Source organism: Galleria mellonella, unplaced genomic scaffold (genome assembly GCF_026898425.1).
Source record: "Galleria mellonella isolate WM207_F2 unplaced genomic scaffold, CSIRO_AGI_GalMel_v1 utg132, whole genome shotgun sequence".
NCBI lineage: Eukaryota > Metazoa > Arthropoda > Insecta > Lepidoptera > Pyralidae > Galleria > Galleria mellonella.
In genome coordinates this window covers 5,463,416-5,480,348 of record NW_026441989.1, presented here as the reverse complement: position 1 = coordinate 5,480,348, position 16,933 = coordinate 5,463,416, and the positions used below count along the sequence as shown (strand labels likewise).

The 16,933-nt window shown below is 30.6% G+C and overlaps 1 protein-coding gene across 1 annotated transcript in view; it reads left to right on the top strand.

The window, feature by feature from the left end:
• Positions 1-1,856: 1,856 nt before the first annotated feature.
• Positions 1,857-16,933, top strand: part of LOC113518284 (potassium voltage-gated channel subfamily KQT member 1) — a 68,352-nt gene continuing 53,275 nt past the window's right edge. Inside the window, exons 1-3 of the mRNA XM_052903042.1 lie at positions 1,857-2,324; positions 12,500-12,673; positions 13,763-13,897. Of these exons, the coding sequence (XP_052759002.1) occupies positions 2,017-2,324; positions 12,500-12,673; positions 13,763-13,897 (617 nt within the window). The 5' untranslated portion in view covers positions 1,857-2,016. The remainder of the gene's footprint in view (positions 2,325-12,499; positions 12,674-13,762; positions 13,898-16,933) is intronic.

The window sequence follows — 16,933 nt, the reverse complement described above, 5'->3', positions numbered from 1 at the left end:
GTATGTATGTGTGTATATGTATGTGTATGTGTATATGTATGTGTATGTGTATATATATGTGTATGTGTATGTATGTATATATGTGAATGCATGTGTGTATATATATAATTATTTATAATTTATGTAAATATTTATTTAAATTTCTGTCTTGCACTACTACTGCCCACTCACTCACTACTTCCTATGCCACTGCGTTAGGTTGACTGGAAGAAATCTCTTTTAGAGATAAGTTCGCCTTTGCTAACATTGTTATTAACTTATTGTTGTTACTGTATGTTTTTGTGCAATAAAGAATATATATATATATATATATATATATATATATATATATATATATATATATATATATATATATAGGTACATAACCTACTAGATATATTACTAAATTTATAAAGTTAAAAATTTAAGTTCTTACTCTTATAAAGTTGGAACTAATGTCTTTATTATTTTGTGTGTTATTTTAAAGAAGATAGCCCTTTGTTCTGTTGGTAATAATACAATACCTATATTTCTAAGTTTTATATTTATTCGTTACACAAAGACGAACTGTTGTAGACAAACTTCAGGTTATGCATGAACTATACCTAGCATATTTAACATAAAATTTGTCATTAATTGAATAAACATCATCAGTTCATCATTATCTGAGATATCAATTGGACTTATCATTGTCGACCCATCATATTAAAATAAAATTAAAAATGTCAATCAATATGCAAACTTATAAATACAATTTGTTTTAAAATTAACTGTACATTTATCATAAACAAACTCTCTAGGTGAATTAACGAGCCATATTCAATTCACCAGACCACCACACACATCATGGTGATAAATTGCTAACTGTTTTATCGCGTTTACCATAAGGGACACTTACGGGACACAAAAAATCTAAGTTTCTTTACATATGTAACGATAGCGCTCTTTGATAATCAAAAGACCATCTTTGTACATATAGAAACGCCTCTGACATGGCCTTCCAGATGACAGCTTTATGTGGCCCCTGCACGATGCAAATATCAAACTATTTTTAAATAATGATGAATTGAATTCAATTTTGAAACCTCTAATTCGTAGTCAAGCGCTAATAGACTGGGCCTATATATATAGTTATTATTATACTATAGTATTTTAGAATACTACATAATAAAAATAAACTTGATAAAAATCTAACGGATTCATAGCCTCTTTAATGTATTGGTTGTAATAATTGTGAATCCCGGACCTTTACATTTTAATTATTTGTAATTCCGATTTTTAGATGTATAGTTCCGTTTGACTAAGGTTCCATCTCTTATAAGGTCTCTTGAATTGTTGTAGGTACTTTAAAAGATTCTTTCAATAACTTGTTCTTGTTTTCTCTGTGTGATGATTTGTCATGTGATTGTTGTATTTGCTAAATTTAATTTAGTAATCTTTTGAAGGGAATTCTAAAACTCTTTTTAGAATTCCCCTCAAAAAACAAGAAAATATGTCATTTCATTTGTTTTTTTATCCAAACATTTGAATTGTGCGTAGATTTGGCAAAAAAAATTAAATGACCCCGATATTTGAAAGTCGCCATTGTCATAAATAAATATTTGTCTACAATATTATGATAAAATTTAAGTACTAAAAGTTGGGTTCACATATACTACGACCAAACAGATAGATAATACAAAATTAAAAAGACAAAATTAAGAAGGTTCGATATTGGCTACTTTTGTTTATGAAAGTAATAAGAACCTGACGTAGGGTTATTACGCTTTCGTAGCAATTGGCTACGAATTCATTAAAATGCCTCTACAAATACAAATTGGTAAGTAAATGCCAAGTTTTTAAATAAAAAATTAAGAATTTCGCCATACTTTTCATGAGCTAAGCACCTAATTTCAAAGAAAGCCGAATATTGTATTAAATATGCAAATTATAACCAGGTTTTTCATTCAGGGTAAAATTTAAATGCAGGTACGATGACCTGAATCGTTGGAGGTAGCCAACAATTAGAATTAGAAGAGTGCGGGGGGCAGGGTGTAAATGGTGTTGGGCGGGCGGCGGTGGAAAAGGCGGCGTTGGCGGTGGCGGCGGCGGGCGGCGGGCACGTCAGTCGGCGCTCGCAGCCCGCGCCTCGTGTCGCGCACCGCGCCTCAGCCGCGCCGAGCTCATGAGTGCCGGGTATTATGCCGGCGCTTCGGGGCCGCTCTCCACGTGCCGCGTGCTCGCCGCCGCGCCGCGCGCCGCCACCGCCACCGCCACCGCCCCGACACCGCCGCCGGCTATAGCTCGCGCTCCTCGGGCTCGTATACAGAAACGCACGCGATCACGCGTCCCACGTCTACCGGAATGTAAATATTTATGGATGTCAGTTTTCAGTTGTTTAGATTGGCTGTGAATTTTAAGGTACGTAAGTAAAGTCTGGTGTGTCGATTTTTGCACGACATCGTTATATATTCCTACCGACCAGTACATGTCGTTTATGGACAATTCTATAGACGAAATTGGTAAATAATAAAATCGAAAGCATGCTCTTTGAAATCGCATTGTGTTTTTGTCTTTGTATACCTACATGTAATTAGTGATAGATGCCGACCTAAAATTCAGTTAACAGCGTATAAAGTACCCTTCTAAATTTGGATCGATAGTTTACTATTAAACGTAGGTAGCGTTGGGTCGAACAGATTTTTCGCATTACATTACGTGATTAAAATATGACGGCGGTCGGTTAGCGCCAGTGCGCCAGTGCGCCGCCGCGAACATGCCAATTTCCTATTCACAATGCATAAACAACAATCACAACTTGTATTCTAAACACAATCACATCACTAAAACCTTCACTTAATAAACTTATTTATTTTATACTCCTTTAATGATACTACTTTTGTATTGTTCTAACAAACATAAAATTAAATGTAGAAATCTGCCAATATACATTTCGATTTGTTGTTATTAAGTTTGACCTTTCCACCCTCATACTGCCGACCTCGTAGTTGTGTTATACCTAGCCCAAGGGAAAAGAAATTGTATAGTAACCTGGGTCATGTTGCAACAACCTTCTACACACATACCAACTCAATACGTGACTCTCTTTCGTATCTTTTATAAACATGCATAATTTATAAGCAAGAGTATCAAGGGACTCTCTTTGTTTTTATCGAGCCGAACCCAAACAAAAGCCAGTTTTTCGATTAACAAAGAAATATCAATGTAGCGCGTTCCATTTCATAAAAACATTAATAAATAGTCATTATAATGAACATAACATATAATATATTCATTGGCATCAAATGTTTAGGTGAAAATGAAATCGACAAGGCGTGTTCGGGTACATGAAGATGCTATACGTCATAGGTAATATATTTATTCAATATTATTTATATACCTAATTCGTAGTTCTTAGTAGATCATGATTTCTTTTATTTTGATCTTATTAAAAAAATAACCTTCTCCATTTTCCTAACTAATTAATTTCATTTCTTTGCTACAGTAGCTAGATTTTAAACTTAATTACCACTTAGAATAGAACCTTATATCGATATGATTTGCCAAAGAAACTAACTTCTATATATAGCTATAATAAATCTTGAAAACTATGTATAAAAAGGAGATTGACTGCCAGTAAAGATAATAAATTACTAAATCAAACGTTTATTTACCCACATATTTATTTATTTAAATTATTTAAAAAATATATAAATCTATTCTCTTGTGTTAATCTCTTTATCTAAAGCGAGTCGAGTGATGTTTTGAGCTAGATTTATAATAAGCATAAAATAATCTTCATCATTAATTTATTCAATAAAAATTATAATAATATAGGACATTCAAAACTCATTCTAACGTCGTTACATTTGAAATATATCTAGGTGCATTAGTTTAAAGTTTTATATTGACAAAAGGAAAATAAATCTAACAAGGAAATAAACTGTATCAATTGCTAAAATAACTACAACAACAAAAAAGAGAGGTAAACAGACGAATTGAGAAACTCCTCCATTTTAAAGGTGTTTAATACATCAGACTAAAAACGTTGATGTCCAGCTAATTTAAAACGCCTACAGTTTACTGACGCAAATAAAATTGGTATAATGGGTTTACAATAAAATTTTGTTCCACAAAAAACCCGACTTCAATCGTGACAAAATTAGTATGGGAATAAATCCTGAACGCAAACAAATCATTGAAATAGAAATTTCCATTACAAAATCAATGAAGCTATCTCTCAAACTACACTCAAAATTTTTGTAAAGGATTATCCTGATTGTCGGCACTTGGTGGAATTTTGTACACATATTGATATTATTAAAAAATTAAATAAAATAGAGATAGGACGGAATAGATTAAATAATAAATTATTCGAGTGAACAAAACAACTAGTTTATCTTGGCAACTTTACAATATTAAAAACTATGTCCGATATGTCGGCATATGTTTTCATGTACTCACTTGTTCCTATTAATTTCCAGCCATCCTTTAATTGATTGCACGAGATAATACTAGTATAAAATTAATTTATGAAAATGGCTTAAACAGTGAAACCGGTCAAATATTGATTATAAAAAATTTTTGAGGAAGAACATAAGTGTTTTTCTAATAATATCAATATTATAGTTGAATTAAGAACCTCCTCCAGTTAAAGAAAAAGAGATTAAGTTCGTTGTAGGCACCTATTTAAAATAATATGTATCTAAAATTATTGTTATCAATTGATGTAAAATTAATAAGCACATAAACTGAACTTTTTAGAATTAATTATTCTATAGAGAAAAGTAAGACACAAGAAGCGTGAAATGTAAAATAAGCGTGAGCCTCAATTGATATATTAGAATTTATGCAAAACTTTTAAGCCCCTGATTTAACTAGCATATTGTTTTGTAGTTTATCTATTAACAAAGACGTTTTCTTAGGTGTTTAATGCCAAGTTATTGTAACTATGTATAACAATTAATAGCGAATTTTGATAACCAAAGCAAACTACTAAATCTTAAGACTTAAAAAAATCTATGCAACGCCACGACATTTTATGGATAAAACACCTATAATCCGATACATTCAATCATCTTTCTGGTTACTTGACTAAATTAAGGAAGTACTGCAAGTTTTAAGAAAAACAATTAATGGTATGATACTTGACCTTGTAAGCCTGATAACCCTGCATTAGATTCTCATATCTTAAATTATAAATAGATAACACTATCAGTCGGTCAATTTATAATTTACCGACTGATGCAGCAGGGAAATGTGGGTTTGAATCCCACGGGATCAAATCATTGGTAGATATTTTTTCAACCTATTTATAATGCAGGTACAATATATCTTACTTTTCCATAACGATAAGAAACTTCTGTCCCAAATATTTGTAAAATAAAATCTCCTTTACTAAGTTTGTAGAAACTTGTAGACGTCCATTGTTCATCATAACCATATACTATAAGTTTGGTAACAATACAAACTTTAATTCGTTCAGTAATTTCGTAATAATGAATACATTTATTTATACGTAATATACATCGATTTTTTATTTTTTCTCGTTCAAGATTGGGTTTATACCATATATTAATATCAGGATGTGTAGGTAGCCACTTTTAAATTTAAGATAAAATATTCAGGTATTATTTGACTTTTCAACAGATATCAGTAAACTATAACAAACAAATATCTACCTGCCACAGCAGACTACCAAATAAGAAATACTTTCAAAATTTTACCAAAATCTAATCACAGTGACATATAGTTTCTATTTTCGTTAACGTATTTCCTAACTGTCCTTGAAATTAGGACGGACCTTCCTTCAGTCCCCTAACGATTCAATAGTTGTATAACAGATATGCTTCTATTCGAGTTTTTCGCTGACTTTTTCCACTATGTCGTTACTCATTATTAGTGCTCAGGTATCTTTAGTAAAAGTTCATACCTTTCATAAAGATTCTTTACCAATCAGATAAATATGACGAAATTCTCAGTACGATAAATGGCCTCCTAAATAGTAAAATGTCGAAACCAATAGGCAGATGGTAAAATAGATATATCTAAATATAATATAGTCATAGTACCAACGATGGTGTAGGCATCTATTTATGTAGATGATAAAACTAACATTGAAATTTTCTAATACACAATTCTGTTTATAAGATAATGTAAACTACAATTCAAAAGATAAATCAAATATATACTAACATCTTTTGTAGCTGATTTAATTACAAATGTTGTAGATAGTTATGACAAGATGAATGTCGTTGCGTGGTATATTATAAATGTATACCTAATGGTGATGCAAACGATTTATTTTTAGAACAATTGATATATTTAATATTATTATATTATAGTTATAAAAGAAATTAAAAGTTACCCTGTATGTATCGATCTTCATCTTGATTTAGTACCAATTTATTTTAAAAGCCAGAAACTTACTAACGATATAGCTTCCTTATAAAAACCCTTTACCCTTTTTTGTAATAAAAACCTTTTCATAATGTTATCCCAAATTTCGAGGTTCTAGCACAGATGATTATAATAGTTATGGTTGTAGGTCAGAGTAGGGTATTCTATATATTTTATGTTCAGTCAGGGAGCAAATTAGTACCTATAAGATAAAATTAAATAGAGTATATATTTTTTAGTGAGGCCACTCCACGCTTTTTTTTATTAATAATAATAACTACCATTAAAGTTACTACCATTACACATCCTGGTATTTAACATAGATATATCGTTTCAAAAAGTCTTCGTAAACTTATATAAATATAATTGCTAGAGTTGTTATATTATTTTCATAGTTTTTATTTTTACATTCGAGTACCTATTTATATGTTATACCTATAGAAAGTAATGAATTATTTGAGAATTGTTTATTTATTAACTTGCACTGCAGAATCGACAAAAATTAATAAAAATCTATAAAAAAGAAAATTACTAAAAATATTTATGTTCAGTGTATTATGAAATAAAAATAAAAGGAAATTGTTTCAAAATACTGTCCTTTGAGAATTGTCACGGCAATCAGGATATTTTAAACAAAAAGTATTGAGAATATCTCTTACCATATAACATTTTTTTCAACAGATGCTATACAAAATAAGCTAAACCTCAAATTCGAACTGTACTAATTTATATTTAAATATCTTCAACACTCAAATGTTGCTGAATCTTTATTATGCATATTTATCATAACCAATGTTAGAAAAATATTTTTACACTACAGTAACTCAAAATTTTGCAAGCAAAAACTTTCTGATAGTACTTAGATCTTATAAGAAAACGCTGTAAAATGGTTTCAATCTTCTACATTTGCGTCGAAATATAGGTAGCTAAATAGGAAAATCTCCAAGTGTATATGACGAGACATATTTCAATACTACTTGCATTGAAATAAAAAAATGCAATAAATCGTAATCAAAGCTCTTAAGGGTTCGGCAAAGACCTGGCTATTGGGCACAACTAACTGCTAAAACAGAAGACAGACGCCAGCTATATATATTGAATTTACATAATAAGTATTTTGCATTAACTTATATTGCCATAAAACTTTTAGAAAAAGATATGTAAAATAAATTCTCCCTACAATCTACTATTCGAAAGATTCGCGTACCACTTTATCAGAAAGTTTCATTTAAGTGCAATAATTGTACAAACTTCCGAATTTCAGTTCAATGAAAATGAACAATACGCGAACGCATAAATTACGAATACTCATTGTTATCACTATCATAACAACCAACTAATATATGACTATCCTACACATAAAATATTTCAAACTAACACAAATGAGTCCACATAGTATGTAAGCAGGTATATATATAGTTACACTACGCTGTCTACACGTTGAATTCTACGTAACCTCAAAACAAACAATGAAACATGTAATAAATAATTCCTATTTGGTCCCAAATGTAGGTATGTTATGAAATTGAACTGTCAATAGCAGCCAACGTTATAATAACCTACTTACGAATGAATCACAGAAAAGCTATTATCTGAACAATTTCAAAATTGAAATAAAGCACACCTACGTTGTACACCTATAAATGAAACAGTCCATAAAGCAAAGTATTCCTACGAAAATTAACTCCTTAATATAACGGCAGTGTTCACCGCTAGCTACATATACACATATAATATAATATTCATCGCGTGAGAATAATTAAGGCCGAAACTTCGGCAGACATTTTACCTTACACCCTCATTCAACAGCTTGTTTATGATGCTATTGAATTGCTGCATAATTATTAACTATGAACACTTTAATTTATCTATTTCAAATATAGCTATTATTATATAAATAATGTAAAAACAGATTCATTAAACTACGATGTGGTCATACATCGATTATAGTCACGTTACTTATATTAAGACGGGTAAATTTGACCAGCGACCAGGATATAGGGACGACAATTAATATTGGTCCACAAGCTAATAAAGAATGTAGATGATACACTATCGAATTAGATATAAACAGAAGACATTTCTATAAAGTGCAATTGTTGCCATTTTTTACTGAATTTTATATGCCTGTTGGATAAACGAACAGTCATAGAATTAAACCAATAATTCATTATGTCAATATTTAATGAGTTCACAAAGAAAAAATGGTATTAAAAAATGCAATTTTTTGTATTTTTTAAAACCATTAATAGAAATAATTTCTAAGTCTATACTTCCGGTAAAATAATATTTATTTTTACCACTAAGGTAAAAAAAAAATATTTAGGCAATGATGATTGGCATGATTTTAGTACAGATATGTCTGTGAACGAAAGTGTATTTATGTGGTTGAGCACGGTTTTGTGGCTTAATTATTGTATCTTACTCGCACGTCTCTTTCTGTGTACTTCTTATTGGATTGAGTGTTATAGATCAAAATTAAATAAACTGTGTTTACCTACTATGTGAAAAACTAATAAAATAGTTTGTGAGAATGATTTTCTTAGAAAAAAGAAAGACTAAAAAAGTACTTGAAAACCTCAAATGTAACTAGTTTGTGGATAAACTCGTATGAACGAGAATATTATCTGGGTATACGCGTAATATGAAGCATCGACGATACAACCAACAGTTGGCAGATCGCTAACGCTTTATATACGAGTACTATACCAACAAACAGGCCTGTTTCGCACGGGTAGATCAAATTTTTGATAATAATAATTGAGAGTAAGGTAAAATATAACAGTTTTACAGTTACTTTGAGAAATCATAACAGACAGTCAGATAAATAATTAAAATTATGTTTCACAAAAAAAAGACTTTTATGATTTTAAAACTAAATCATTGAACCGATTTTAATAAAAATTTTATGAGACTAATTACCTACAATAAGATTATACTTACAAGTATGACGTTTCAGATTAAAAAAAAATATTGAAAACGGTTTAGAAATGATGGAGGTCCGATACTTCACAACAACACAAACAAAAAAATAATACAACTGAATTGAAATCGGCTTCATGCATATTATTCAATAAAAGGTACTTAAATAATAATCAACTTAATAAAATGTATTATAATATATAATATATTTATTGTAACAAAACTAAGTAAAGTATAATATTGCTCACATTTACTACTCACGATTATTTTCTATTTCGTTCTCTTTCCTAATATTATTGCGAACACTCGACTCGCACGCATCACTGAGTCTATTGTTTGAATCCAATACGATTCACACAAGCAAATGTGACAAAGTCACGAAATCGTCTCTAAAATATAAATAATAAGTTTTTATTTGGTGTAAAAATACAAATTTGAATGAAATTTGGTTTATCATACAACTAACTAGTTTCCCCAGCTTTGCCGGCGTTCATACAAGGTATCTAGTGTAATGGCCTAACCATTACACTAGATACCTTGTATAGAAAGTATCTTTGTATCAAATTTCACTTAAATTTATTCAGCCGTTTAAGCGTGATTTAGTAACAAACATTCAAACATCTTTACAAACTTTCACATATGTAATAGTAGAATTCCATCAAGCCATTTAGGCTATACGTTGCGCTAATGATTTAAATATATATCCGAAAAAACATTATCCTATTTTCTGTGGCAATCTGAATAAGACTAATTATTGAGGGTAGTTATCATATGGTTAGTATCATCACCGTAGAGTAGTAAAAAACTCTGAGAACAACTATCAGACTGCAGCGCTGTCTAAAATACAAATGTATTCTAAAGGAATAAAGTTAGATAGTTTAGGTATTTATGGTGATAGTGATAATTTTAATTCAGAGCGAAATCAGTTGTCTTTGTGTGACAGCACTACCAAAGGTATTAGGGCGAAATGCCGACCCTGAAGAACCCCCATGTTGTATTATTCTGGCAAAATGCCAGTAAAGGGAGCTCGTTCCACAACCAATAATACATTAATTTGTTACATTTATAGATCGATATAACTTTATTGGCATCATAATCACCACATAGGTATATGCATTTTTACCTTTTAGGTAGGTATAAATAGATAGATTCAATAAGGTAGAGGTAATGAGTATCTAGTACACCACAATTTTTAAATACCTTTAAAATTCTATTTCTATCCAACCAAGTGTATATTAATACTTTATAATTAAAAAATACTGGTAACATGACAGTTGTGAATCTTAATTTAAAACTATATTTCTTGCTTAACTTCGTATAACCCTGTATGGAATTATGTCGCTATATATTACCTGTTGCTGATTTTTATTTTTACATTAGAGAATTCATCTCTTAATGTTAGTCGTGATTTGTGATGCATCTAAAATAATGAAGCGTAGCGCAAATTATTCATAGATGCCAACTATACGTCAAACTGTCTGTCAACAACAATATTTGTACCTAAATTATAAATTAGCATTATAATGCTATTGTTTAATTTCCGTTACGCTTTATAAACAGGCTAGCTGTAACTCGCGCTTTGTGTGAGTGAATTAGGATAAAATATTTATAGAAATTTTAATTTTTCAATTAAAATCATAAAATATTAATTAATAAGATAATAAGAACAAAAAGCTAACTGTACTTAGTAGCTAATTCTCTTTCTGTATAAAACATTTACATACCCTGTTTTATTATATACGATGAAATTTACATTCAAGTTTAATAACTGTAAAGAGAATTAAAATAAGTAGGCATTAATAGTGGTTGGTGAAAACCGCACACAACATAAACGGAACAATCTCCGACACAGAATAGCTTACTGGTAGGCACGATTCAGTTCCGACGACCAAACTTTAGCATAGCTATTCATCTACGGGTTTTTAAAGTGTCGTCCTAAATTATAAAAGCACTATGATCTACTCTATTTTTATTTTAATAACAAAAGGCACTTAGATATAATACTGTTACATTTTTTATATATTCTATTGTCTGATATTTTTGTTCTATCATTTGCTTTCAGACTCTCAAATGATGAAGATATGATAAAGTAAAATTTAAATATGTCACTACGATGTAAATAATATAAATAGTAAATACCACTGGACGTCCAGTGGTGTTGTGTACAACGCCAACCAATCCCAAATTAAACAAAGCACTACGAATACTATACAACTGGTAGAAATACTTTTTTTTTTTTATAAATACATGCTATTATATACAAAAAATACCTAAACCAATGCAAACGAGAATTGAGCCTTCGACTATTGGTAGGTCCGGCTGTGTGTTAAACTGCTACAACACCGAATTCGTCATTTCTGAGAATACATTCCTTATATGTATAAATCAATAAAACTTGCCGATGAATCAAAACATTTACATCCATAATTTATTACCCTTATAAGCAAACTGTTGACTTAAGCTTATATCGACTAAACATGCTATGTAGTAATTATTGCTTCATACAGGTATGACCACGTGTAATAACATGTACCTACAAATAGTTTGGTATGGGCGGTACATTAATACAAAAATCGTTATAATTCTCAGTAACGTTACTATAATAAAATATGAACTAAAAACTATATACGTTACATGTTTTTAAAATAGACTAGTTATGTGTGTAGCTCTAAAATAATTGAGTCCACTTACTAAATAATCCACTCGATTCTACTAGATGAATTGCTAGTTATTTACTTACATTCACGAATGAGAATTGTCGTGCAATAGAGTAGATATCTAATCTATTTAGGTTCTGGCGGGCTCAGTTTCCTTCATGAATAGAATATACATGACATAATGTACACATTAAATTAGGTACATTTAATTATTATTTTATTATACTCACTGTACTGTACACATGATACATCATCTAGACTATACAATTGTCTAAATATACAATAAAACCACATGATATTAGGATTTTTTTTACTATTCATACATCTAGTTCTCAATATTCTAAAAACAATAACTAACGAACATAGATTACAAATTCTGGCTACAAACAGAATACACCACATTTTTTAACAATTGACAAAATTAAAAATAGCAAGAATTAGAGATCACAAACATATTTCAACAACTTGAATAGGATAAAATTATACCTACCGAGTATTAATTTGTTCTGTTGTTAACTTGTTGTATATCTAAGGTATGAGACGCTCCCGTGTGGTCGTTGCAGTGAGAGTAAGAGTGGTGGCGACCGGCTGGCGACGCCGCGGATGTCGCTGCTCGGAAAGCCACTCAGCTACCGCGCCACGCGACGCGACGCGCGATACCGCCGCCTACAGTCCAAGTTCTACAACTTCCTTGAACGACCCAGGGGTGTAAAAGCTGTCCTGTATCATATGATTGTGTAAGTCCTCCCCACCGAGACATTAACCCACTTTTGCTATTTGTAAACAACACTGTTTTCATGATAGTTATCAACTTCCAGTAAGAATAACAAAACATTTTGTGCCAATAAAAATAATGACCATGGAAAAGTTGCACTCGTAACACAACCAACATCTCATTAACGTTCCACTGCGAGGCAATTCTTTTCCTATAAGAAGAAGATATTAAGAATAACTGGGCAGAAGACTTAGTATAGTATATTATTTCAAGTATTTTTCTCTTGCACTGCACGAATCTCTCTTTTGCGACACACTATATAATAGGGCTGATAAGGAATGGTAAGATTCTATTCTTGTACCGTCACCACAAAACAATTTATAGGAACGGAGAATAGTATTCATGTCACATTACTAGACTGTGTGACTAGACACCCCAGTGAAAAAGGATATTAACCTAGGTAACATTACCACGATGAACAACTACCTTAAAGTTTTATTTCAAGTTTCCCTTCTTTTGCACTGGTGTATGTGCTTTGTCTCCTTATTGCTTAAAAGAAAATTGTAAAACATTATATTCTTCACCGTCAAGACATAGGAATTTATACGGATAAAAACATTTTTATTTAATACATAATAACATAGGTACTTCAATAATGTTGCAGGTTTTTTTTATATAAAAGTTGAAATAATAAACTTCTTATGCACCTATATCTAACGATCGATTCTTGATTAATTACATAAGTATATAATCTGTTGCTATAGTGTAAATAATAGAGAACGGCACCATAGAGATTCTGCGTGCCTAATTTATTTGTTAAACTAGACATTCCTTTTTAGTCATGACATAACAGCGTGTAAACGGTTAACGTAATCAAGTGTTATTACGAATATGCAAGACACTTAAATGAATTAATAGAATATATATGTATAGAAACAAAGTATCAATGAAAGAGAATGTACCTACAAAATAAAACCCTATATCAAGCGAGGCCAACATGATAATAGTAGACTATATCCTCCTTTTAAATTAAGAAACCCGGCCCATTGCAACAGTGGAATTTAAATGGATTGTTAAATTAAGGATATACATGTTTGTGTATTTTGTCCAGGTTCCTGATGGTGTTCATGTGTTTGTCGCTGTCAGTATTCTCCACTATCGAAGAATACGAAGCGAAAGCTGGGATCGTTTTGTTCTACATGGAGACCGTCGTTGTTATTTGGTTTGCGATCGAGTTTTTTCTGAGGTGATTATTTATTATTAAATGTTAAAACACACACATGCACCCACTTGCACACGCACACACACACGCACTCACGCACGCACACGCACACACAGACACGCACGCGCGTACGCGCCCATATTAAATTTGACTTGGTTTATCTATAGTACTAAAATTAAAATTACAACTTAGTGAAAATATCTTCAAATTATATAAATTAGTGCTATCTTCCGAAATACATATGTCAACAATAGGTATACCTACTTGTCTGATTAAATAATATTTCTATTAACGGAATTTAAACAATGAGAAAGTGTTTTAACAGAAACTATCGTTAAGTAATGAAATGCTTTACCGAAGTCTATATAGTGATATATAATTAAACAAAATAATTCGAATCAAACAACCAGTGGAATTAGAATTATTTTAATTCTGCTACCATTAGTACTTGTGTGACTGCCAACACTAAGAGTATCCACCACTAAGTTCCACAATTCTCCGTATTAGCCATCAATCTCCGACTGCCATTTTGTTCACGCACGTTTTTCGACACGTGTTGACACCATTAAACGAGACATTCTCAGACAATTTATTAAATCGCTGCTCGGAGCCTAGTGTTAACCGTTTGGTACCCAAACTGTAAATTGAACAATATACTACATAAATAACTTATGAATTCACATAAAATATCTATATAATCTAATATTATAGATACGAATTTAGCACAGTAACAGACTGACGCACTCATAGGTACCTACTCGTAGATAAGCTCGGAGAGCTTTCCGCGCGTGAAGTGATTCGTCACTCAATGTAGACGGATTGCTCCGCTTCAATAGGCTTTCATTCCATTATTTTCCTTTTATTTACTTTTTCTGTCCATTTAAAGCAGGGCATTGGATCTTATTAAACATTTACTTCACTACAATTTTAGACTGTGGAAAATTTATCCACGGCTATTATAACAATTAAATTTATTTTGGAGGTATCCGCAAAGTTTATTGTTCGTACATATTATATTGATAGATATTTTTTTATTCATATAACCAGTTATCTGTCTACTACTGAACATAGGCTAGTAGTTGCCATGCTTGGCAGGCAAGTTGGCAACCGCAGTTAGTCTTTTGGTGATGTTTTAAGTTTTGTATTTATTTTTTTATACAATGGATTGGAATGGATTTATACAATGATGGAAAGTGGTAACTGTCGCCTATAGACATAAGTACCATGGACATAACAGAGACATACTGTTTCGCCCATGATACCCCCCATGCGTTGCCATTCCTGAGGACTCAGGTGTTATTCCTCTGTACCCTGTAAATTCACGCCATATCCCACCCTTCAAACCGAAACACAGTCATACAAACACAACTGCTTCACGGTAGAAACACGAATGGGACAGAGGTACCTAAGCAATCGACTTTTGTATAAAGTCTCCCTCTGGTAGATATATATTATTTATATGATATGAAAATGTTTGTAAATATTATTTAAATATTGAAATATGTGTATTTTAGACATGATATATAAAAATACATCGTGAAGATAAATAGACAGCGTAAGAACTAACGCATAATTCTTTTGACTGTACTGATAACGTAAAATAAAAAAATATACAATATACATTCTCATGTCAAGCCTCGTAAAGTACATATGTACTTTTAATATTTCTTAAAATATTTTGTATGTAGCTTACCTACCAGCGTAGACGATTCTCAAAAGATTCATTTTTCTCTATTGAATTAATTATGTTTCTTATTAACATTTTATAATCACTTAATTTGAACTTCATTTTTAGGGTTCCGAACCAAAAAGGTACAAGCCTTATAGTGCGACTTTGTCCTATTGCCCTATATCCCAGCAATTACTAATGATATAGAAATAACATTTAGAATAATTTTACATATTGTTATCCCGCACAAATTGCAATAAATATAATTTATAAAATATTTTATTTTCTTTGGACCCAAATTAATAAATAACAAATAGAAATATTAATAATAATAACTATTAGGTAGTTATTTCGTATAAGAAAAGAAGTAAAGGTATTTTTATTACTTATCTATGTTCGGAACCCTAGGCGTGTGAATTCAACTTGTACTTGATCGGTTTAATTTTTAAATATTACACTATATTTTTTAATAATATTGATAGGATCGACTTAAAATCACTAACCGTTTCGTTAATCGAAATCTAAACCTCATGATTCGCTTTTATCTTATCCATAAAATTATCAGTATGTTAACTATATGAGATCAATATGGAAGTAAAACGTTTTTATATATAGCTAGATTTATTATATATATATATATATATATATATATATATATATATATATATATATATATATATATATATATGTGTATGTGTGTTTAATTGTATGTTTATTATTAATTCATATCTCATATATATTAAGGATTAAAAAAAAAGAATTCGCACGGACGAAGTTGCAAAATACAGTACCCATACCTATACATTTAAAAAAATGCTTATATTTATATTTTACATATTAATATCCTTTTTTATTCAGATACTAATAAAATACATCACTTTCTCGGAAATAAAATGCTGACATTACTCAATTATTTAGAATTATAGTAGTGACTTATTAATATATTGAAATATAGTTCTACAAATGTCCCCAACTGAAATAATTAATGTATCTACAATACAGCGTTACCCAAATCTATTATTGTCCCATGGGATATACTACACTAAGCACTATATGTCACTTTCACGCGAGACCCCTTTTCACACATATTATTTATCTCTTTTACGAACACCATTTTCCGTCGATTTCTCCATTAGAAGTTTATATTTTTCCTTATATTTATATATTATACTTTAGATACATAAACGTAAACCTATAACAATTATATTATATATTAAAATTCATTATAATAAAATATTAAATCACTTATATAAATAATGATAATTTCTTTTAAATCAAATTTAATGTTATTAAACAAATAAAATGAAAACATCCAAAGCTAATTTCGTTGTAAGTAAATAGCTAAAGATAATATTTTTTTATACCTACCTATCAACAAAACTTCTATGACA